This window comes from Mixophyes fleayi, chromosome 2 (assembly GCF_038048845.1).
Source record: "Mixophyes fleayi isolate aMixFle1 chromosome 2, aMixFle1.hap1, whole genome shotgun sequence".
Lineage (NCBI taxonomy): Eukaryota > Metazoa > Chordata > Amphibia > Anura > Limnodynastidae > Mixophyes > Mixophyes fleayi.
Window position 1 is genome coordinate 159,681,005 of NC_134403.1, and position 25,061 is coordinate 159,706,065.

The window sequence follows — 25,061 nt, forward strand, 5'->3', positions numbered from 1 at the left end:
CTCTACAAAAATGTTACAAGCATATGATGCAGGTTCTATATCATCACAACCACACTGTATACATTACAGAAGATTCCAGAAATGAATCTAGATAAATGGTAAGTGTTAGAGGGCATGTCTTGAAATTAATACCCCCACATCTATTACTCAGTATATAAGGCAAACCAAATGGTTCATCTGACTATTAGATATAAGATTATATGGAGAAAATTATATATTAGTCTTAGTATGTTTAAACAGATTTCCTTTATAAAAAAAAATCAGAGGCAAGTTTCAAACGACCATGAAACAGAAACAAAAACAAACCTCAGGAATCTTTTTCATTATTAGTAATTGCAACCCTGCATATTAATTGCATGGCATGAATAGGTAATGTGTTGTAAGGCTAAGTGAGCACATTTCCTAAAATAGGTGTAAAGGTCCATGCTAGACTGGGGGGACAAAGTACTGCTCTCAACATGTGTATATGGATAGAAGGACTAATGGATAATTGGAGATTATACTAGATGTAGAAATGTCCATCAATAAATAAAGAAAAGTTAGAGCTTGGCTTAGAAACTGGAGGTGAAGGTACCTCTAGATGGATAAACGGAGGAGGGGGTATTCAGAAGGCGACTAGAAAAGTAGCACGTAAATGGAAAGACTGATCTGTCTACACCAGGTGGTACCACTAGTTGTTTACAGCACTAAGTATTCACAAGTTCACCAGAGCTTGGAACTTACCTAGCACAACCCTACTTCATTTCCATGTTTGGATGGGTTTGGACATTTTCCAAGGTGGTATGGCTGTAAACTGGAAGTAGACACACCTCATTGGGGATTGCATAATCAGAGTACACCCTAAATACAACTCTGAATCTCAAAATTAATGTTCAGGTCCATAGGTGCTAACGTCTTCAACTCATAAATCCACCTAGTTTCAGAAATATTAATAGTCTTCATAAAACCTCCTCCCTTACAATTTTTTTGTACCTTTTGTTGTCAAGCTCATGCCCCGCATACGGGTACCAGCGTCTGTACCTTCTTCTCGCAGGCGGTGATACCGGCATATCCTAACACATCAGTTCCATTACGGGCACCATCTTGCGTATGTGCAGAACCGCAGTCCTTTGAAGCCTACCTTCCCTCATTGGCCGCAGGATCATGGAGAGCTATTTAAACCACCTGTGTTGACCTGTCTGGCGCCTGTTCTTCAAGCTCATTTCCTGCAGCAGCAGAATCTGGCTCCTGCTTCCTCCGTGACCTGCTTCCGTTGTGTCAGCCTGCTCTCATCTCCGTGGCCAGCATTGAACTACTGCTGTTCCAGTATCTTTACTACTACCTCCTGAGTTACTCATATTGTGTCAGCCTCGGTTTTCTCTCCGCTGCCTTTCTGAGCTACCGCTGTTCCTGTGACTCCTCAGCTGTTGTCCTGAGTTACCAACATTATGTCAGCCTGCTCTCCTGTCCGTGTCCAGCATTGAACTACCGCTGTTCCAGTGACTCCATTGCTTCTCCTGACTTACCTCCTTGTCTCAGTGTCTGTCTCTCATCATCTCTTGGCTCCTCCATACCTCTCTGCTGTATACTCTCGCACGGGGCAACGACCTACGGTATAAGTGCCTCTAAGACCATACTCCCTTGCGGGGGTTCCTGGTGAATACCACCTATCCATTAGACTCCGTGAATGAGCCTTGCCATATCCAGCAGAGTCTGGGGATCCACAGCTCTGCCAAGATAACCGTGACATTTGTATAGCTCAGAACTGTATAGATGAAGGGTCACTATTGTGCCTAAGTTTGACACATTCTGAGTATCTAACTCTCTCCTGGTATTTTGTTCGTGTTTCCCTATTCTAGTTTTGAGGGGTCTTTGTTGTACAGCCTACGTACTGAAGCTTGCATGGACACTGCAGAAGATATATTACTTCATTGGTACTGCAGGTGAGGAAATTCCCAATATTATAGGTCTGACCTGTGCATGTCAAACTGATTTCAGTGGTTGGTTTCATACTTCTGCAGTTGGTTGATAGACAATCAATACAGCAACCACCGTGATAAAACTGGTTGCCTTCTCAGCAGATGTTAAATAGGTTTGTATCTTCTGTTTAGGTTTAATGTGGTTTAACTAGCTTGGATTTCAGATCAGGTGCCTTCCTAAATATTATATCTGGATGTAGGGGTAAGATTTTTTTGAGATATTCATCCTGCAGGAGACTCTTTCAATTATTCCTAAACATTTATATGATTTTGAATGCCGAGTTGCAGTTAGTTATAAAATAAATGTTGTTCTTTGCTTCTGTGTCCTTTGGGTTTTTTGTATCTTAGCAGATCTTGTCTGTCCAAATGTTCTACTGTTGTAGAAGCTTTCTCCAACTGCTCTTTATCATATAGTTTTTCTTTAAATAGAGTTTTTAAATGTTTACCTTGCATTCTATAGCTACTGATGTCCGAACAGTTCCTTCTAACCCTTTTGAACTGACCTATAGTGATGTTTGACAGCTACTGAGGATGATGACTACTTGTAGCAATGATATAACTATTCACATCCACCTGTTTGTAGTGTGTTTTGGTTTCTAGTTTATTAGCATGAATGTATATATATATATATATATATATATAGATCCAAAAATTCAAGTTCTGTTTTGCTATACTTTGTGGTGATACTGAACTGGTAAGGATTGTCATTCAATTAGGTAATGAAATCCAAGAGAGATTTTTCATCTCCTTTCCAGAGGAAAATAATGTACACATTTCAGACAAGCAGGGGGTGAAAACTGAGTACAATAATAATTGCTCTGTTCTAGTCAGAGGCCACTAAAAAATATAGGGCTAGACAGAGCAGGATTAGGGCACTTAAGACAGGGGAGCCCCTGTGATGTCAAATGGTTATCATTTTAGACAAACACACAGGCAATACTGTGTGCAGTATTGTTAGATGCACGCAGCTCCCCCTTCATGAGCAGTACAGTGAAGCAGGACATGTTTCCCAACTGTCCTTGCAGCCAAACCAAATCCTGACTAAGCGAGACAGTTACCCAAATTTAGGATTGTCCCACCATATTCAGGACAGTTGGCACTCTGTTCCGCTCTCTCTTACCCGTTCATGTTGCTTTATCTATCTGTGGATGCTGGTGTCTTTAGTTGCTGCTTGTCTGTATCCTGGAATTTTGGGGACCCTATTTGGAAACAAAATGGTTACATGACATTTAGAAAACTCCAACCAGCCCCGACAATAAATCCACAACACCCACGTTTAATAATTAGGCACCCCTCTAGGCCCAACATTAAAATAATAATATTCACTTTTGATAAACAGATCTCTTTCCCTCCCTCCAAACAGGCCCAGTAACAAATTAATAGCATTTACGTTTACTAAACCATTTCCTACAACCATCCATGGCATTAAATAATTCATATTTACATTTAATAGGTAGCCCTCCTCCCCAAACTCAAACCTGCATTCAACTATATCCCCCCACCCACTACAATACTCAGACTCACTCTCATGTCCCTACCTTTCTGATGCTCTCTCAGCTCCACACCTCGCTTATTGCCCATACTTGCCAACTCTCCCGGAATGTCCGGGAGACTCCTGCATTTTGCGACAGTTTCACGGACTCCTTGGAGAGTGTGGCAATCTCCCGGATTTGCCACTTCACTAGGAAGTACCCACTTCATAGTGAAGTGGGCAGAATTAGGTCCCAAACGCCGCGATTTCCGGTGAATCGCGGCATTTGGCCCCACCCCCGCTGTCAAATGAAGCGTTTGCGTCATGACGTCACGGGGGGCGGGTCCAAAATGATGTGCATTTTGGAGGCCCGTCCCCCATCACGCCCACCTCCCCCGCAGGCTCCCGGATACCAACATTCTAAAGTTGGTAAGTATGTTATTGCCACACCCTCTCTCTCTCCTATTCTCTTTCCTCTATGCCCCTCCTGCTTCTCTTTCCCCCACCCCTCGCCAGTAACTCTACGGATAGCAGCTTCTCACCTCTGAAAAGCAGAGCTGTGGGCTCCCCTTTAAGCATTGTGGACACCTAGGGGCATATTCAATTGTCGCCGTTTTCAGCGACGTTAAAACTATTACGGTAATAGTTAGCTGGATTTCAGCTCGCGGCTTAGGGAGCTGCGAGCTGAAATCCAGCGAGAAAACTACCGCAATAACGGTAATAACGGTAATAGTGCACACACAGGAAGATTTTCTGTGTTTCCGCCGACAACTGAATATGCCCCTTAACGGGTAAACTATGTTTTTTTCATTACAGTGGGAATGTAGGCTTACAAGTGGCCAGTGCGCCTGAAAAAGTATATGCCTTCAGGGAAGAAATGTATTTCTAGGTCCACTTCTAGAAATGTAATAAAAAAAGCTTCACACACCCAAGTGACACAAGTAGTAAATAAATAAAAATTCCCCATGTGCCATCCTTCTCAATATTTAAGCCATACATAAGGCTAACCCATGCAGTATTTAGGAGAAAAACTGAAAAGGCTTGTTACTACTATGGTAGGAATTTGGACCTTGATATGACAGAACACCTACACCTCTTTGCGCACTGATGTGCACTTTAGTTTTGTGGAGGCTGCTCCTGAGAGGTGGCGAGCACCCCTAAATGTGCTATTCAGATCACTGAGGAGCGCCAGGTAAAAACAAAATATTTGGCAGTGTGCCCTTGCTGTGCTCAGAAATTAAACATGGCCCTTTCCACACTAGTTTATAATATAAGGGGTGTGGTGAACATAAGGTAGCACAATAACATTTATAGTTGCTGGTGGGGAAAGCGTGAGTAGCTAGTGTAAGTTAGTTAGTGTAAAAACAATAATCATTATGGAAAAGAGGAAAAGGGATAAGCTTCTAGGATGAGGAGAGTCTGGTTTGGTGGGTTATATAATTACATAAAGGTGGAGCTGTGTGGGAGTTATAAGTGATCAGTGGGAGAAAGAAAGGGGCAGACTAAGATAGAAAGAGGTGTATGTGTGTAACCTTTATTTATTATTGAGATTGAGCCAACTGTGTGGCCCCTTTGAAGGTTAGAGGACTGCACTTTCGGCTTTTAAAGTGTATCAGGTTGCCCACCACTGCCATGGGGTGACTGGGAGAGTATTTATAAGTGAGGTCAGAAATTTAAGTGAAAGAAACTGGAGAAACTTGTAGGAAAACTTTAGCACTTTGAATGAAGGGATTGACAGAGAGAGAAGAAAAGACATGTTTTTCCTACAGGCATGGTTACAAATGGCTTTTATATATACATTACTACACTAACACAAATGGGGAGATATAATTGCAGGTGACGTGGTGCACAGACATCACAGCGATGTCCGGCTGCACACATTGCCGCCAATTACGGTAGTAATCTCTGCTTATTTTTTCTTGCACCCCTGTACAGGGTGCAAGGAAAAACAAGCGGAGATTCCACACATTTCCATTACATGTCGCTCCGAATTGAATCTCCCAAGAGTTGTATTATTTTACATGTCATACCCCTTCATATGTGATACGAAAATTAATTGTACATTTAATAAAATGTTTCTTAATTATTAATGAAGAACTACAACATACATACAGCAAGTTTTACATTTATATTATATTAACTGGTTAGGATCATCTTCTGTTAAAAGGTGTAACTTGATAATTACAAATACAGTGTAGCAGCAGATGCATGAACAGTATCTTAATAAAAAAAACCAAAAAAAAACAATAATGACCCGAGTTCTTGTAGTCACATACAACTACATAATCTCTACATATACGCTGATCCACGCTCTGTTCGGACGTGCACTCTACTCCTTACACAGGGGTGTTAACGTTCTGTTAGTTACAGAGAAGCGGGTGGGACTGTGATCACGTGACGTCACCCGCCGAGCGGCCTGGAACACAGCACAGTATCGGGCAGTGTCACCCCGATTGTTTCAGGTAATAACACAGGAGGAGTTAGCAGCACACGAGCAGCGCGTCATGCGTGATGTGTAACACCGACATAAAACCGCGCTCCCCTCTAGGATTATGGGTAAATCACGTTTTCGTGAATGTAGCGTTTTTCTCACGGTACTCACAGTTATTTATATAATCTCGTAGCTAAATCTGATTAATTTTCAACTCTGCTTTAGGGCTCATACGTGTAAATGAGTGCTTGATTTTTGTAATGGAAAATAATAACCATTTTAAATGCCAAATAAAGCATAGGTCGCTGATGTCATAACCCACCCACACTGACGTTTAGGGGCATATTCAATTGTTTTTTTTCTGCGAGCTGAAATCCAGCGAGTAAATTACTGTATTAACTTGTTCCGCGCATGATTACCGCAATAACGGTAATCGTGCGCGGGCCGCGAGATTTTCGGCGTTTCCGCCGAGAATTGAATATGCCCCCCAAGTGATGTAGATTTGAATAAATTTATGCTCACGGATGTGGTTTAACGGCTGCGCTATTTACTAGTGTATCATCCAGTGGATAAAGGGGAAAGGGGGGGAATACATTGGTGAGCCATACCGCCACTTATCCTATTGCTTTCATTGTAAAACTATAAACCTTCATCCACTTATATTTTCCATGCCGCCACTTATAAATTTCCACTTTGACCACTGACATCTATGTTTTTCTGCTTAGAAGTACTACTTACCTTACATTGGTTACCTCTGTGTACTTCACCACTGTCTTCTCCTGCCCTAAGCTGACTCGCAGAGAAGCAGACCTCCCAAGTGTCCCGATTCCAGCTGGACTGTCCCGCCTAACTTACAGTTTGTCCCGGGGCGGAGCAGGGGACTATAAAAAAGATACCTTTATCTCAGCGATGGCGCCCCTACTCCGTTCACACTGAGTGATGGGCGTAATGTTATCACGACTGACATTCTATTACTATTACTTTAATGTTGGGGTTGGTTCGAGGGATATAGATCTATTTATTAAATGGCAATACTATTATTTTAATGTTGGGGCTGGCGGAATGCTTAATTATTAATTGTGGGTGCTATTGATGTAACACTGGGGCTGGTTAGAATTTTCTAAATGTACCCATTTTTTTTCTCAAATAGGGCCCCCAATATTCCAGGATCCAGACAAGCCGCAACCAAAGAAACCAGCAACAACATGTGGTGAAAGGGACAAGAACAGGTAGGAGACAGCAGGACAGTCTGTCAAATGTTCTGATTCTAGTGTGACAATACCAATTTTTGGTGACCGTTGTGCCCAATCTAAGGAGTAGGCCAAGACTGTGTACTCTTTATATACACACTGCATTCTTTATATACTACCCCAGGGGCTGGCAACCTTTTTCTATCAGTGTGCCAGCTACAATCTAGTCAAACCCAGTTGTGCCAGTTGGGCATATTCTATATATATATATATATATATATATATATATATATATATATATATATATAATATTTTATTTATTTTTATTTACGTCTCATTTCATGATGCCAACATCATATTAACAGTGTAATGGGGCCAGCAAACGCAAATAAATGTCATGCCACACAGTAGTGCCCCAGTTTACACCATGCCTCATAATTGTGCTCACTTCATATTATGCCTCAGTTTGCCCACAATTCATATCATGCCACATAGTTGTTCCCTCTAGTCATAGTATGCCACAGTTGTCCCCTCTAGTCATAGTATGCCATAGTTACCCCCATAGTATGCCACATTTACCCCCAATATTCATAGTATGCCACAGTTGACCCCCTAGTCATAGTATGCCACAGTCGTCCCCTCTGGTCATAGTATGCCACAGTTGCCCTCCCTAGTCATAGTATGCCACAGTTGCCCACCCATATAAATAGTATGCCACAGTTGCCCCCCCCATATTCATAGTATGCCACAGTTGTCCCCTCTAGCCATAGTATGCCACAGATGTGTCCCCCAGTCATAGTATGCCACAGTTGTCCCCTCTAGTCATAGTATGCCACAGTTGCCGTCCCCCCAGTCATAGTATTCCACAGTTGTCCCCTTTAGTCATAGTATGCCACAGTTCCCCCCCCCCCAGTCATAGTATGCCACAGGTGTCCCCCCCAGTCATAGTATGCCACAGTTGCCTCCTCCCTATTGATAGTATGCCACAGTCATCCCCTCTTGTCATTGTATGCCACAACTTCTTTTCCTAGTCACATGTCACAGTTGCCCCCCCATATAAATAGTATGCCACAGTTGTCCCCCCCATATTCATAGTATGCCACAGTTGTCCCCCCCAGTCATAGTATGCCACAGTTGCCTCCCCCCTATTGATAGTATGCCACAGTTGCCTCCCTCCTATTGATAGTATGCCACAGTTGTCCTCCCTAGTCATAGTATGCCACAGTTGTCGCCCCCCAGTCATAGTATGCCACAGTGGTCCCCTCTGGTTATAGTATGCCACAGTTGCCCTCCCTGGTCATAGTATGCCACAGTTGCCCCCCCATATAAATAGTATGCCACAGTTGCCCCCCATATTCATAGTATGCCACAGTTGTCCCCCCCAGTCATAGTATGCCACAGTTGCCTCCCCCCTATTGATAGTATGCCACAGTTGCTTCCCCCAGTCATAGTATGCCACAGTTGTCCCCTCTAGTCATAGTATGCGACAGTCGTCCCCTCTGGTCATAGTATGCGACAGTCGTCCCCTCTGGTCATAGTATGCCACAGTTGCCCTCCCTAGTCATAGTATGCCACAGTTGCCCCCCACATATAAATAGTATGCCACAGTTGCCCCCCCATATTCATAGTATGCCACAGTTGTCCTCCCTAGTCATAGTATGCCACAGTTGCCTCCCCCCTATTGATAGTATGCCACAGTTGCCTCCCCCCTATTGATAGTATGCCACAGTTGTCCTCCCTAGTCATAGTATGCCACAGTTGTCCCCCCCCAGTCATAGTATGCCACAGTGGTCCCCTCTGGTTATAGTATGCCACAGTTGCCCTCCCTGGTCATAGTATGCCACAGTTGCCCCCCCATATAAATAGTATGCCGCAGTTGCCCCCCATATTCATAGTATGCCACAGTTGTCCCCCCCAGTCATAGTATACCACAGTTGCCTCCCCCCTATTGATAGTATGCCACAGTTGCTTCCCCCAGTCATAGTATGCCACAGTTGTCCCCTCTAGTCATAGTATGCCACAGTTGTCCCCTCTAGTCATAGTATGCGACAGTCGTCCCCTCTGGTCATAGTATGCCACAGTTGCCCTCCCTAGTCATAGTATGCCACAGTTGCCCCCCACATATAAATAGTATGCCACAGTTGCCCCCCCATATTCATTGTATGCCACAGTTGCCTCCCCCTTATTGTTAGTGTGCCACATGGATGTTCCCATCAATTTTTAGTGCCACTCTTACTTACCTTTGGAGACACGCATCTTCCTCTCCAGAAACCCGGGAGCTGCTTCAGTAAAGCAGCCAATGACGGCTAAAATTGAGTTTCGTTTCAGCCATCATCAGATGCTTTAGTGAGACAGCTGCAGCGCTGGTATGCCAGCCAGAAGTGGTACGCTTGCCACGTCTGGCACGGATGTCTGGGGTTGCTGACTCCTGTACAACATTATGATGCTAGCTGTCCTTTGTGGGCTTACCACACCCCCCGTAGTTGTTTGGTTACGCCTCTCTAGTGGTTGGCCACACCCCCTCTAGTGGGCCTCTACCATTGCGTTCCCCCTGTGGGCCCTTCATGCCCCAGTTCAACACTATGTAGAGGAAACTTGCTGTCGGCTCTGTTAGCAGCGATAATAACAATGCATGTCTCCTGACTGTCCCGATTTTGGCAGGACACCCCGATTTGCAGACCGCAAAAGGGATTGACTTTAGCATGAAAGTGGGCGAAGCTTCATGAAATTTTGCCATTTGGGGCGGAAAATTTGGTGGACCGAGCGGGGCTTATTTTGTCCCTCTTTTCGGATTCTAAATGTTGGGAGGTATGGAGAAGTGTTATTGCCCCTTATGCCTAGCACCCCTTCTCTTGTTTCAAATGCTGCTAAATGAAATGTGACTGGAGCAGGGGTGAATTTCTGATATGAAAAATAGTGAACCTATTTAATGCTAATAACCTATAAAAACCTGAATTGTATTGGGATTTTTTTGTGTAAATTTCTGCTTGGTGTAAAACCACTTGATATTTATATGCCCTGCAGAAAAAATACAATTAAATCCAGTCTGGAGTCAAAAGTGACTTTGGCCATGGAAATTGGTACCAAAGTGGACATATACTTACATTATTGCACATTTCAATCTGCATAGGATCTTATATTGTAGTATATGCCATGGATAAGCAACTTTAATCATCTTTGCTAGAAAAATGCTGGAAACTGTATTTAAGTCAAAGCGAGATGATGCACTCTGCTGTGAAGTCAGAAGTCACTGTGTATTTTTATTGCTATTTTATTAAATTGTTGTTAAACCTGACATTTTGTTAGTTTCAAAATGAGAGACAAGAACGCTGTTACACAATTGTGTTTTTTTATGGGAGGATTCTGATTATAAGTAAAAGGCTTCTGCATTATTACACTTGTTAGGACCACCCCGTACAGTATGGTGGGCGATAAAATCTGCACCTTATGCAACTTGTAACGAGGGAGAGGTATAAGGAGACAAGCAGTATGTATTGTTGAAGCAATAGGGGGGGGGGGGTTATTGTGAACTGCATTTTAAACACAATTAATTTCATTCCTTATCGCAAAGATAAGGAATTAAGTATCAGGGCAACACAGTGGCCTAGTGGTTAGCACTTCTGCACAGTCATGAGTTCGATTTCCGACCATGGCCTTATCTGTGAGGAGTTTGTATGTTCTCCCTGTGCTTGCGTGGGTTTCCTCGGGGTGCTCCGGTTTCCTCCCACATTTCAAAAAACATACTGGTAGGTTAATTGGCTGCAATCAAAATTGACCTTAGTCTGTCTGTGTGTATGTGTGTATGTGTGTGTGTGTGTATATTAGGGAATTTAGACTGTAAGCTCCAATGGGGCAGGGACTGATGTGAATGAGTTCTCTGTACAGCGCTGCAAAATAAGTGGCGCTATATAAATAACTAATGATGATGATCGTGACTATTTAGTTCTTATTTTGGAACAGCAGTCATGAAAAACTGCTGTTCCTGTGAAGACCTGTCTCCTATGTTCTTTACGGTCACTATCGCAAAGTGGCCACCTTGTGATAGTGACCGGAGGGGAGAGCAGGTAGATGCGGTGAAGGTTCCGAAGATCTTTGATTTTCAGGGCTTGTTAAATTGCGCTAAATAGCAGTCCTTATAGATATCTATGGGGACTGCTTTTGGGGTTTGAAGAAAAAGGCAAAGCAGTAGATATCTAAGATATCTGCTGCAATGCCATATTAATAGATTTCAATAGATTTCGACTATGCTAAAAAAATTGGGGCTATAAGTTTTCGGGGGATTTTTATGTGACAACTGATTGATAAATAGGTCTCATTGTTTGAACTGTAGTGTGAAATATATATATGAAATATATGTTTGTCAATCACTGGCTTTATAACATTTATTGCAGAGGAGTTATATATTTAAAAAGTGAATTATAATCATACTTCCCAACTCTCCCGGAATGTCTGGGAGACTCCCGAAATTCGGGTAGGTCTCCTGGGAGAGCAGGCAAGTATTCCGCAGACGGCAACTTCCTCCTCAAAATGACGCGATTCGCGGTGAATTGCATCATTTTGGCCCCGCCCCCGCGACAACAATGGCAGTGTTGAGGGGGCGGGGCAGAAATTGGCCGAATCGCCCCGCCCTTCAACCACGTCTCCTGCCTGGGATCGCCCGGAATTACGTTTCCAAAGGTTGACAAGTATGATTATTATCAAGGCTGGATATGATGGAAATTGTAGTGCCACCACTAGTATTAGAGCATTTGATAACGTGCACTAGCAGAGTGTGGATGTCTGCAACAAAACTTTACAAAGTATTTTGATCCAGTCTTTCTTTGTCACTAGTTAACCTTAACCATATTTATTACCCATCGAATTGTATCTGTCATCTCTATAAAATTTCATTAAGCCTTGTGATAAACGCATATGGGTATATTTACTAAACTGCAGGTTTGAAAAAGTGGAGATGTTGCCTATAGCAACCAATCAGATTCTAGCTGTCATTTTGTAGAATGTACTTAGTAAATCAGGCCTGTCCAACCTGCGGCCCTCCAGATGTTGTGAAACTACAAGTCCCAGCATGCCCTTCCAGCTATCAACAGGTTGTCTACTGGCAAAGCATGCTTGGGCTTGTAGTTTCACAACACCTGGAGGGCCGCAGGTTGGACAGGCCTGAAGTAAATGATAACTAGAATCTGATTGGTTGCTATAGGCAACATCTCCACTTTTTCAAACCAGCAGTTCAGTAAATATACCCCATAGAGTTTTATGTATCTCTGTTAAATGTTGTACTGATGAAGTCTGTTTGATAAAAGTCAGTGTTTTGTGCAGGCGTAACCCTTCACTTGTTTTTATGATTATGTATGTCATAATATCCCTACTGCATTTTAATGGTACTCATCTGATCTAGTCTTATGTTCTTTCTAAGTATATTAGTGTTACAAAGAGTTCTTGTTTAATCTTTCGGTGACATTGGGCTAGATTTACTAAACTGCAGGTTTGAAAAAGTGGAGATATTGCCTATAGCAACCAATCAGATTCTAGCTGTCATTTTGTAGAATGTACTAAGTAAATGATAGCTAGAATCTGATTGGTTGCTATAGGCAACATCTCCACTTTTTGAATCCCACAGTTTAGTAAATATACCCCTTTGAGTTTTACTCTCACCCACCTTTCAGATCTTGCTTGTAATCTAACATGTCTTCATGGCATACCCGGACTGAGTGGGTGTCATGCCATCAAGTTAAGTCCCAATACCCTCCCTTAAAATTCATATATTAACCAACTCTCTACCTGATTGCTGCTTATTCCACAGATGCACACAGAAGCATGTTTCTAGCCTTTAGTTTCGGTATTGTTATTTTTGCTACCCCTTTTAAAATGCCTCTCCCTTCCTTATGTTTAATTTTGTATGGATGTAGATGTTGTGTCTCTTCAGGGAAGCCATTACTCCATTACTAAGCCAAATTCTGGCACCCTAATTTCCCCTTGCATTTCCCCTTACAGGAGTAGCTGTACTTCTGAATAAATCTAAATCCATTTAGATAACTTTAATAAGGACAATGATAGTAATCTGATTTTCATGTCTTTCCCTTCAACAAAAATTAACTTTTCTTAACGTGTTTGCCCCCAGCCAAGATCAAACTGAATTAAAGCAGTGCCAAGGCTAATACAACATACAATATTAATATGAATAAAATATAAGAAAAATAAAACAGGTTTGCCCAAGTCTAGAACAATAGTAAAAATGTAATTTATTATTATAAATACGGTAATAATAAATATAAAAAAATTGTCCTTGCCTGTATGAGCACATCAGCTCAAAACTGTTGTGCTAAAGGGATTTAAACCTCAATGGTTACTTCATCTTATTTAATGTAAATATTAAATAAGAATGAAAAAATAAATTTAATATTGCATAGTTATGTCATACTTGCCAACTCTCCTGGAATGTCCGGGAGACTCCCAAAATCCGGGTAGGTCTTCCAAACTCCAAGCAAGTCTCCCGCACCTTACAATCTGCTAGCCAAAAATGACGCGGTTCATTTTGCGCGCCCCCCCCCCCCCCACCGTACAAAAATTACGTTCCCATCACGGTAACGTAATCCTGCCCTCCAGCCATGCCCCAGACTTCACTATTTAAAGGTTGGCAAGTATGAGTATGTATGTATCATACAAACATGGGTCTGATTCTGTAACAAATGCAAATGCCAATAATACGTGCCCTATTTTGGTAAACTCACGCCACGGATGCCCATTATCGAACCATATGCCAGAGAAAGCTGTAACGCCCAATTCATCTTCGAGCGCTAAGGACCCTTACTGCACCAGCTACAGGTTTAATGTAAGTGCCGATTACTAGTGATGGTGGTTGTGTATGCATGCTAAAACATGTGTTTGCAATCAGCAGCAAGCAGAGCCGTAACTAGGGTGGTGCGGGCGGTGCCGTCGCCCCGAGCGCAAGCCCGAGGGGGCGCAGCAGCCGCCCGCTACCTTCCCCTCTGTGGCTCAAAGTAAAAAAAAAATATCTAAAAAAAATAAAATAAAATAAAAAAATATTGCCCCCCCCCCCCGCGACTCATGCAGGGGGGGTGCCGCGAGTCGGGGGAGGGGGGGTCGGTTACCGCGAGTCGGGGGAGGGGGGGTCGGGTGCCGCGAGTCGGGGGAGGGGCTAGTGTGGTGGCTGGTCAAAGAATGATCACACTGTCTGTCAGACAGTGTGTATAAAGTTATTTGTCAGGACCCGCCCCCTCCCCTTCCAGGATGCTGTGCTCCGCTCCACCCCCCCCTCTGAAAAGAAAGTGAGGAGCGGCCATTGCTGAGCAGAGAGAGTGAGTCCCCTGCATCTACTGCTGACTGCTATGCTGACCATCCAGGAGGGAAGAAAAATAGGTAAGTAAATGTTATATTGTAATTAAAATATATATTTAAAAATAGGAAATAGGGTGCTCCATCCAGGAGCAAAAACTGAGGGAGTGTAGTGGGGAAGCAAAATCTATGGGGGCAGGGGACATGAAAATGTATAATGATTATTTTTTGGTATTGTATTTTTTGGTATTTTGCATTTATGTATTCTCCCCTGTCCCTCTCATCTACCCCATCTGTGCCACCTTCTCCCCAGTCCCTCTCATCTACCCCCTTGTGCCACCTTCTCCCCAGTCCCTCTCATCTACCCCCCTGTCCCACCTTCTCCACAGTCCCTCTCATCTACCCCCCTGTGCCACCTTCTCCCCAGTCCTTCTCATCTACCCCCCTGTCCCACCTTCTCAGTTCCTCTCATCTACCCCCCTGTCCCACCTTCTCCACAGTCCCTCTCATCTACCCCCCTGTCCCACCTTCTCCACAGTCCCTCTCATCTACCCCCCTGTGCCACCTTCTCCCCAGTTCCTCTCATCTACTCCCCCCCCATGTGCCACCTTGTCCCCAGGCTCTCTCATCTACTACCCCCTCTGTGCCACCTTGTCCCCAGGCTCTCTCATCTACTACCCCCTCTGTGCCACCTTGTCCCCAGGCTCTCTCATCTACTACCCCCTCTGTGCCACCTTGTCCCCAGGCCCTTTCATCTACTACCCCCTCTGTGCCACCTTGTCCCCAGGCTCTCTCATCTACTACCCCCTCTGTGCCACCTTGTCCCCAGGCTCTCTCATCTACTACCCCCTCTGTGCCACCTTCTCCCCTGTCCCTCTCATCTACCCCCTTGCACCATCTTCTCCCCTATTCCTCTTACTTGTCATCCTGCAGCCCACTTCCAGCACTGGGTTTATATGTATTTAAAAATCCAAATTTATATAGTGTATGTCGTGTAAAGTACAGGAAATAGAAAATTTGTCATTTTCATATTCATAATCTATGATTTCTATTTTCCTCCACATAGTGTCTATTGCAAAAAATACAGGTGTAGCCAAGGGCTCTTATATTTCTTCCCTATAGTGAGAGAAATTTGTATAGGTTACACCTGTATTTTTGAGGCTACCAACTACACAGCAATACAAAAGAATTCATTCAGTAAAGTGCTAGCCACACCCCCACATTAGGTTGGCCACACCCACTTGGCAAATGTCACTCCCACTTAGATGGGGGGCGCCGGTGCCCTGTCTCGCCCAGGGCACTAAAATGTCTAGTTACGGCACTGGCAGCAAGTATAACAATGCATTTTATGTACAGTAGACATTCATAACATCCTAATAAATGTATTTTAAGCTTATGTATTTTTTAGTATTTTTACATTAATGACTATATTATTAACAGATGATAATAATTGAAAACTTTTCTTTGTGTGTGTGCATTCTTTTAGGGCAAACATATATATTAGACATATCCTGCAGTGTATTGTCTGTTAGAGCAGACCTAGACCAGTATGCATCAACAGAAGTATATTCAGATCCGCTCCTTTCTGAGTACAGACGTGCATATGTCCAATGTATGTGCGTTTTTTTTAAAAAAAAAAAAAATTCACATAGAGTTCGTTTTGCATTTGTTAATAAAACAGGCCCAATATTCTCCAGAATTCTAAACTACTACTATACTGTATTTTAGCTAACACAAACCATAGTAAGTATTGTTGTAAGATATCTCCCTCTGATGGCAGATGTGGGTCGATACGTTTCTTACCATGTTCTCCGCCCTATACAATTTTGCTAGACAGCTTAAGATAGAAAGTTTATTCTCACACCCACCCATCCACCCACATTCCTCTGTGTTAGTCCACTACATCTGAGGTTGAAACATTTTTCTGTGGCTGAGATACTATCTCTGCACTTCCCTGTGCCTGAATATCCAGTGGGTAAAGCATAGACTTAAATGGCTGTTCAGTAAATTGTATTTTTATGCTTATTTGTATTCTTAGAAAAGTAATTTGTGTATGTTTAATAAAACCTGCCCACCATGCATTATCCATGGATGACAGTTGTGTAAACTGTGACTTATGTGAAATCATTTTGTGTTCATTTCTTTATTTCAAAATGTGGTTGGTGCAAGTGTGATAGATAGGAACATTAATGCTATTAGGATTCTTTTCAAATTGTCTTCATAATAAAATAAACGTTTATTTTACACATCTACATTTTAAGATAATGTTAACCTCAAGACATAGAGCCTTGCTATTATTTTTATCCTTTTTCTTTTTCTTGGCAATTTTATTGAAATAATGCTCATTAAGTTAGTACCAATCCATATCCTGCTTTCTTGAATATAATATAATCTCAGAATGGATTACAGTCTACATTTCATTAGGTTTGCTTAATATTCCTAAAATTAGTGACAACATCCGAGCCTGGGATGTTTTACAAATAAGAGTAGACTTACATTTATTCAAATAAAAATCCTATTAGTCTTTTGGGGAAAAATATGTACAATGGGCATGGTAATTGAGATTCTAAATAACTCTGGGCATTAAGGAAGGAAACCTGTAAAATAGAAAATATATTAGAAAATATTTTCAACCGCAGTCACCCAGCCGGCTACTCCCAGTCAGAGAATGAGGCAGACCAGGGGGCAGCTGATGTCGACGTCACATGACACAGAGGTCATGCTGCGTAAGGGAAAAGGAGGGAGTGCAGTGTGTTCTCCCTCCTTTCTCAGTGCGGCCCTTTCAAAGGATGAAGTGCTGCTGATGCTCCATGAGGGCAGAGTTGCCCATCACTGGTTAACACCAAAAACAAAATGTTCTCTGTTGGTACATGTATCAAGTCCTCATAAATCCACAAGTGAATGGTAGCATAGATAAATCACTTGAATAGCGAGATCTGTGCTTCACGGTGCTGGGTTCATGTCTTTGATTACGACTAGGGCCCTATCTGTGTGGCATGAGTGTGTTCTCCTCATGTTAGTGTGGGTCTCCTCCAGGTGCTCTGGTTTTCTTCTGCAGTCCAAAAACATACTAGTATGTTAAGTTGCTTGTGACAAACATGGACCCCAGTGCATGTATTTGTGTGGTAGGTAATTTAGACTGTAAGACACATTACTGTCTCATGTTATATACACTACGGGCCTGATTCATTAAGGAAAGTAAATTTTAAAAAATGTGTAACTTTGCATCTTGGCAAAACCATGATGCAATGGAGGGGGAGGCAAATTTAAAATGTGATGGCAGATTTATAATTGGGGTATGGTATGTCCTAGATCAACTTTAAATTTCAGTGTACAAATAAAGCTTTTAAGTATTTGTGTACTACATGAACAAACAGCCATTATTTTCCTTATGTGCAAAATAGTTAACAAAATTTGTACCCCTTGCATTGTAACGTGGTTTTGTGCAGCAGAAGACTTGCTCATTTTTTGTCTTACTTTCCTTAATGACTTAGGCCCTATATCACCAAAAGTATGTGATCACCCAAACATCACATCCATATGTGTTTGTTGAATATCTCATTCCAAAACCATGGGCATTCATTTGTAGTTGCTCCCCCCTTTACTGCTGTAACAGCCTCCACTATTCTGGGAAGGCTTTCCACTGTATTTTTGAACATGGCTGCTTCAATTCATATCCATTCAACCACAAGAGCATTAGTGAGGTGAGGCACTAATGTTGGGCAATAAGGCCTGATTTAAAGTCTTTGTTCAAATTCATCCCAAAGACAATCAATGGGGCTGAGGTCAGCATTCTATGCAGGCCAGTCAAGTTCATCCACATCAAACCCTGGAAACCATTTCCGTGGTATAACAGGAAATGTCCTTCCTCTGTTTTCACAAAGTTGGAAAAACACAAAATTTTTCTAAAATGTCATTGTATGCTGTAGCATCCAAATTTTCCTTCACTAGAACTAAGGGGCCCAGGCCATAACAAGGAATCCAACCCCAGACCGTTTTTCCTCTTCGACCAAACTTTACAATTGGCAGAAAACTTTCAGGTAGGAAGCAGTTTCATGGCATCTGCTAAACCCAGATCCGTCTGTCAGACTGCCAGATTATAAAGCGTGAATCATCAAAATAAAGAATATATTTCCACTGCTCCAGAGTCCAATGGTGGTGTTCTTTAAACCACTCCATTTGCCTTTTGGCGTTACGCATGATGATCTAAGGCTTGTGTGCTGTTGTTTTGCCATGGAGACCCAATCCATGTGTTAGGAACAGCAGGTAATTGCTGTTTTCATTTTGGCTGCTGCAGTGTTATTTTCAGCCTGGGTGTGATCACTTGAACTCCTCTCAACTGCAGCTTAATCTGATACCTGCCCTGATTGCCTATTCCTTCTTTAATAACCTATCCGTTTTCCTGAACCTTTGCTGGTTATAGTGTCCTGTTCCTGGTTGCTGACCTACTCCTGTGTAGTGTGCTGATTCCTGGATTGATTTTCTGTGTATAACCTTTGGCTCATTTCCTGACTGTGTTTTATTGCTGGTGGCCCTGACCTTTTTCTTGTGACTCAGATATCTTTGTTTTCTGCCGGCCCTGACCCTTGCCTTACCCTTACCTCGCTGCCTGCTTCTGTCCTCGGACCCCAGCTAGTTCCTGACCACGGTTATCTCCTGTCATCACCTCCTATACCGCACTGCGGAGATATTCATAAACTTGCACTACGCTGAGTTTAAGACCTGGGGGCATCTGAGTACCTGTGAGCGCTACAAGCTCTATGGGAAAGGCGGCTACTATAGGTGAAGACCTCTACACAAGGTGTCACACTACTGGTATCACAAATGGAACCCAATAGCCAGGTATTTTTGAAATAAACAGGATTTATTTTGGTATATAAATAAATCTCCAGTGTCCAACAAATAAAATCCAAAGTCACAAGAGGATAAAGGTCTGATGGAAGAATCAAGTACTTGTAGTCCAAATCACAAGGAAGCAAGGTTCTGTGGAAGCATCTGGGTCAGATACAAACACAATACTCGTGCAAAGGCTTCATAACAGGAAGTGCCTTTTCTAGGCCTAAACAGGAAATGTGATCCAAGATGGAATCTTCATGAGACAGTCCCGGCCATCTTGGATAAGGGCTATTGTAAGAGCAAGTTCATAACAGAGATCCAAGATGGAAACTTCATGAGGCAATCACGGCCATCTTGAATGAGGGCAAATCTAAGGGCAAGTACATAACACCAGGCCTGTCCAACCTGCGGCCCTCCATATGTTGTAAAACTACAAGTCCCAGCATACCCATCCAGCTATCAACTGGTTGTCTACTGGCAAAGCATGCTGGGGCTTGTAGTTTCACAATACCTGGAGGGCCGTAGGTTGGACAGGCTTGCTCTACACCCTGTTCTGCAAGCTTATGATGATCAGCCTTTAGCCGTAACATTCATTCGATAACCATAACACCATGAACCTCCCGAGGAGTTTTTGTGTTGACATTGCTTCCAGAGACAGTTTGGAACTATGTAGGGAGGGTTGCAACCGAGGATAGATGATGTTTACGCACTACGAGCATTGGGACCCCATAGGCTTGCCAACTTTTCACTATATTATTCCAGGAGATTTATTCAGAACTTTAAACCCCTCTTTATTAAAACGTTTAGGTGAATTAATCACCTCATTAGCAGCTGTTATCTGTACATGTGATCTTGCTGTTGTGAATACATATCTTGACCTTGACGAAAACAACGTGCACATACTAATTGTACTGTATAATTAGTACGTGTTGGGTCCCAGTTCACTGCTTTGCCCGGGGGCCTTATAATGCTGTTAAGATGGGCCTGGACAGAGGACTCTCCTCATGCCAGGTTTTTAGTAAACCGACCTGTCGTTTTTGACTTCTACTCAACAGGCGGACTCTATAACTCATTGGGACAAGTGCCTTTATGACCTCATAAGGTCTCCGCCAGTGTGCAAAGGTCTTACTTTCCCATGTGGGAGTACGAACCAAAACTTTGTCACCCGGGTTGAAAACACAAACTACTGCCAGCGTGTCATAATGCTTTTTCTGACGGTCCTGTCCATTCTCTAAGTATTGTTTCCCCGGGGAGCCTATTTGTCTCTTCTTTCCATACAAGAATGGGGCCCTGTAATCAGGTTTTGGAGAGGTATTTTTACACTCTGGGCAGGATAGGCAATACCTTTTTACACCCCTATATATTCTTGGCCAGTAACAGCATAGTAGTACTCTTTCCCGAGTCTCATCCTCTCCCAAATGACCCCCACAAAGATCTGTGTGTGCAGCTTTCAACACTAAAGGTACGTGTATTTGCGGTATTAACAGCTGTTGAACTTTTCTTTCCTGAACAACCCCTGCCCTATACAACAAACCCCCTTTAATAAAGAAATACGGTACACATTCTGCCGCATTGGCAGCTTTCACCACATCATCAATTTTCACCACAGATTTAAATGTACTTTCTAGGGTAGCATCATTACGTTGATCCCTAGCAACGTCCTATAATGAAAAAAGCCTTGGAATTGGGGACCAGGCCTCAGCTTCTCCTGGTGACCCCAAATTAGACTTTCAGCCGGTGTATCAGTTGCCAACATGTCTAGATGGATCCACTCCTCGTGGAACAGGGGAAAGTCTTGCCCCAGGATAAGGGGGTATGGTAGCTTTGGGGCTATGGTAGCCACTGCTTCAACCATTTGGCCTTTTAGGGTAATTTGAAGGAGAGTCTGCTCATATTCTGTACTAGCTCCATGAATATACAGCACTTTCACCTTAGGTAACCTTGCAGACACCTCTTTTGGAACCATAGAACTGGAGACTAATGTCAACTAGCTTACTGAATCCACCAGGGCCAAAACAGCACGTCAATTCACCAGGACAGTCACTCAAAATGATGATGGACTCCCCATAGAGGGGAACATGTCACAGCAACTAGGAAAAGCTGATCCCAGCCGAGCCATAGTACAATCCATTGGTTCCTGTTGCTTTGGACATTCAGCACGGAAATGCCCAGGTTCAATACATTCAAAACAGACAGGTGGAGAATTTTTTCTTACTGGCTCCGTCGGCCGCGGTGTCCACTTTTGCATGAGCAATAGCTTTGAATTCCCCTCTGGAGCCTTAGACATCCGTTGCAGTGCTGAATAATGGTCTACCGCAATAGCAAGCTCCTCAGAAGACTGTGGATCCGCTTGTAGCACCCATCTCTGTGGGTGGCTGGATAGGAGCCCTTCTCCACCATTCAGCCAGGTGAATTGGTATTTGGCTGCAACCAAATCTTTATCACTTTAGAGAGTTCAGCCAGCTGTGAGCAAACCGCTTTTCCTGGGAGATAACGCCAGTCATGGGAGCGCTGAGCTCTCCCCGCTCCAGTCACACCTATTCGGGCCAAAATCTCAGCCTTTGCTTGCTGATAGCAGCCTGCTCATCAGACGAATCAACATAAGCACGCTGAGCTTCCCCGCTCACATTTAGAGCCAGTTTTTCTGCACAGTTTCCTGGCGGCCATTTAAATTTGGTGGCGACTTTGTCAAAAGCTAAGAGATATGCCTCCACATCATCTGAGGTGGTCATTTTCTGCAAGACAGACATCTCGGACACATCATGCACCTGCCACACTTAAGCTAGCTCTTTACACAAGAGCTTTGTATTCTCTATCTGGGCTCTTGCAACCTGCAGCATTTGAGCCTGCTGCGATTGTTGTGTCGTGGATACACTCAGCAACGCTCCCTGCTGGTCCTGCTGCATAGTTTATGGGAGAAAAATGTATAATTCAACATTTGCAATACCTATGCCACGTTGGAATTGGTCGCACAACCTTCTATTCGTATATATGTATGTTGGATTATACAGACATGGCCCTCATATCATTGTAACTGTAAATTGAAATTTGACATGCCTGTGAGATATACTTGTAGCACTCCCAACATGTTTTTTTGCATCTATAGAGTGATCCTGGTGGATATTGTTTTATTATATGATGAGGGCAGGAGGCTATGCTGCTTTAGTGCAATAACATATACACATATTATTCTGGCCTATTTGAGCCATTTATTTCCTAGACCTTTATATTTTCAGATAATGTTGATGAGACTGCAATGGATCCCTCCATGAACAGAGACATGCTATATAATTACGTGTGTACACTACTGGCAGTGTAGACATTTATTACTGACTGGCAGTAATTTTAGTTGTACTTTAACAGGAGTGTGAAGATATTTTAAATGTTTTTAAGGTACATTTACATCTTTTCTTTCATTTTTGATATCAAAAGAGGACATTAATTTATCTTTTCTTCCATGTTTAAAATGAAATATATATTTAAGGTTCTGCAATCAGCTACCTTTATATAAAGTTATTTTGTATATTCACATTTATACATTATTTAACTGAAAGAAAAATTCTCTTTTTTTTGTATCCCTTTTCCCAAACATAGGAATGTTAGACGCACAGGTTATTAAGCAGCTGACCTTCAAAGCTTTACAAGTGGAGAGACTTTTAAATGATAGAAATTATGAGGAAATTGCATACCACCTCTCCTACTTTGAAACAGCAAAGGTCAGCTTTGAAATCCTACAACAGAATGATGCAGTTAGAGTTGTGTACAGAGTACTTAAGAGCAGTCCAGAAGGAGCATTGAAAAGAAAAGCAAAGCGCTTACTATGCAAATGGAAATTGTTGTACAAAGACAGCTGCAATGTACATATCAGCAGGGTTCAGGATAAGTGTACAGGTGAACACAGTTCTGACAATTCTGCTGTTACATTCATGAAACAAATTCAGCATCATGGACAAAAAACGTTGGTTCTTGGTAGTACAAGTCATGTTTATTCGGCTAATGAGAATCAAAAAGAAGCAATGCAAAATCAAATGTCTAGCACACAAACATTGTGCTGTAACCAGCTCAGTGTGGAGAACCCAGGCCAACAAAAAAGGAGTGTTGAGGATTTAAGAACAAAATGCAGAGAACTATTATATCGGGCGTTGATGGAGTCTGCAGACTGCCAAGAGGAAAATGCCCAAGCATATGTTAAAGAGGTTGAGGAAAGCATTTATACTATGTATGCTGGGAATGAAAAGAAGTACAGAAGCTGCATACGAAGTAAAGTCTCCAATCTGAAAAATCCGAAGAATTTGCATCTGAAAAAGCTAATTTCTTCTGGAGCTCTGAGCCCAAAGACATTTGCTGGAATGAATGCAATGGAGATGGCGAGTGAGGAACTCAGAAACCTTAGAGCTAGCTATACTCAAGCCTGTGTACAGGAACATCAGCTTCCCCAATGTGCTGATGGTGTCCAAACAAATAAAATTAAATGTAGAAAATGTGAGAAGTTTGATAGTACAGTTACCATGATTTCCAGAGGGACACTGTTTCTACCTGGCTGGGTACGCTCTGGAAACCCAGATGAAGAGATGATGACATTTGTCACTTGTAATAGTTGTGGAGAAAAATGGTATCATAATAGATGGATCTGCCTGTGAGCTAATGTGCCTGCTGGCATAAATCATTTGCATTGTGAAGACTGCAGGCCACTTAATAATGTCATACTAATTTAATCTCTCCTTTGGACTGGCATAAAGAGGCAGTGAATAAACCTGACATCATATGCTACAGTTATTTATAAATTAATAAAGACCACAATATATTGATTATTGGAGACTGACTTTATGATTTCATGATTTAAAAAAAACAAACATCCTCAAGGCCCCCAGCACGAGTTGATGAAATCCTTGGTTACTAGAATAGCTAAACCAAGGCGGCCTGGGCTTCAGTGGAAAATATAGCTCAACTGCATTAGAATAATATTGTTTCATTGGAGATTAAGGCAATGTATCATCCCAAAATCAAACATTACTAACATGGTATACCTTACAGTGCCACTCCCCTCCCCCCCTACAAAATAGAAATGTATACATGTATGTAAGAATAGTGTAGCCTTGCAGGGCTGCTCTCACCTAGTAACACAAACAGTGAGTGGAATTTTATAATATTTTCCGGATTGTTCTATAAAAATATTATTACTATGAATTCCACTTTATAAATGCAGCCGTTTTTAAGCTCCTGGTACTTTAATCATGATTTGGTTTCTGCTAAACATGGTATGTTATTTTGTTGGGGTACCAAGGCTAGGTGCCCCTCTGATAACCTGATTTCCCAATAACAGCTTATCCGCCAGTCAACTGGAGAGTATGAAAAATTAAACTCAGACACGTAGTTAAGTTTCAGAGTCAGCTCTGGCTGCTTTCTAGCCCTGCTCGTGTATGTGTGTGTGTATATATATATATATATATATATATATATATATATATATATATACATACAAGTTAACCCGTGCATGATACTCATGCATTCTAGTCAAATCAAGCTACTTAAGGTGTTAAAAAGGTTCTTGTCATGCATTTGGGCCATAGCCCAGGCCTCAACCACCAACCACTCCCCACTGTCACCCCCGGCAACCACCAACCACTCCCAACTGTCACTTCTCCTTCAAGAAATATATATATATATTTTTTTAAAATTAACAAATTAAATTAACAAATTAAAAACATCTTAGTATACCAAATTTCAGCCCTTTCTGATTTTTTTCCACACACACTAAGAATTTAGTAGGTCAGTGTATAACTCCGCCCAGCAGGTGGCGCTGCAGCTTGGTTTTATTTTTTCCACACACACACACACACACACACAGACAGACAGACTGACTAACACACACCACTAGACAT

General features: G+C 42.4%; 1 protein-coding gene across 2 annotated transcripts; it reads left to right on the plus strand.

The window, feature by feature from the left end:
• The first annotated feature begins 5,785 nt into the window (after positions 1 to 5,785).
• TCEANC (transcription elongation factor A N-terminal and central domain containing) lies at positions 5,786 to 23,984 on the plus strand. 2 transcript variants are annotated; one of them, XM_075198066.1, is made up of 3 exons: positions 5,786 to 5,891; positions 7,011 to 7,089; positions 22,774 to 23,984. In XM_075198066.1, exon 3 carries the CDS (start codon positions 22,776 to 22,778, stop codon positions 23,817 to 23,819), a length of 1,044 nt encoding a protein of 347 aa, XP_075054167.1. In that variant the 5' UTR covers positions 5,786 to 5,891; positions 7,011 to 7,089; positions 22,774 to 22,775; the 3' UTR covers positions 23,820 to 23,984. The 2 variants fall into 2 exon arrangements, with proteins under 2 accessions (XP_075054167.1, XP_075054166.1); XM_075198065.1 differs by lacking the exon at positions 5,786 to 5,891 and adding an exon at positions 5,905 to 5,985.
• The last annotated feature ends 1,077 nt before the right edge of the window (positions 23,985 to 25,061 follow it).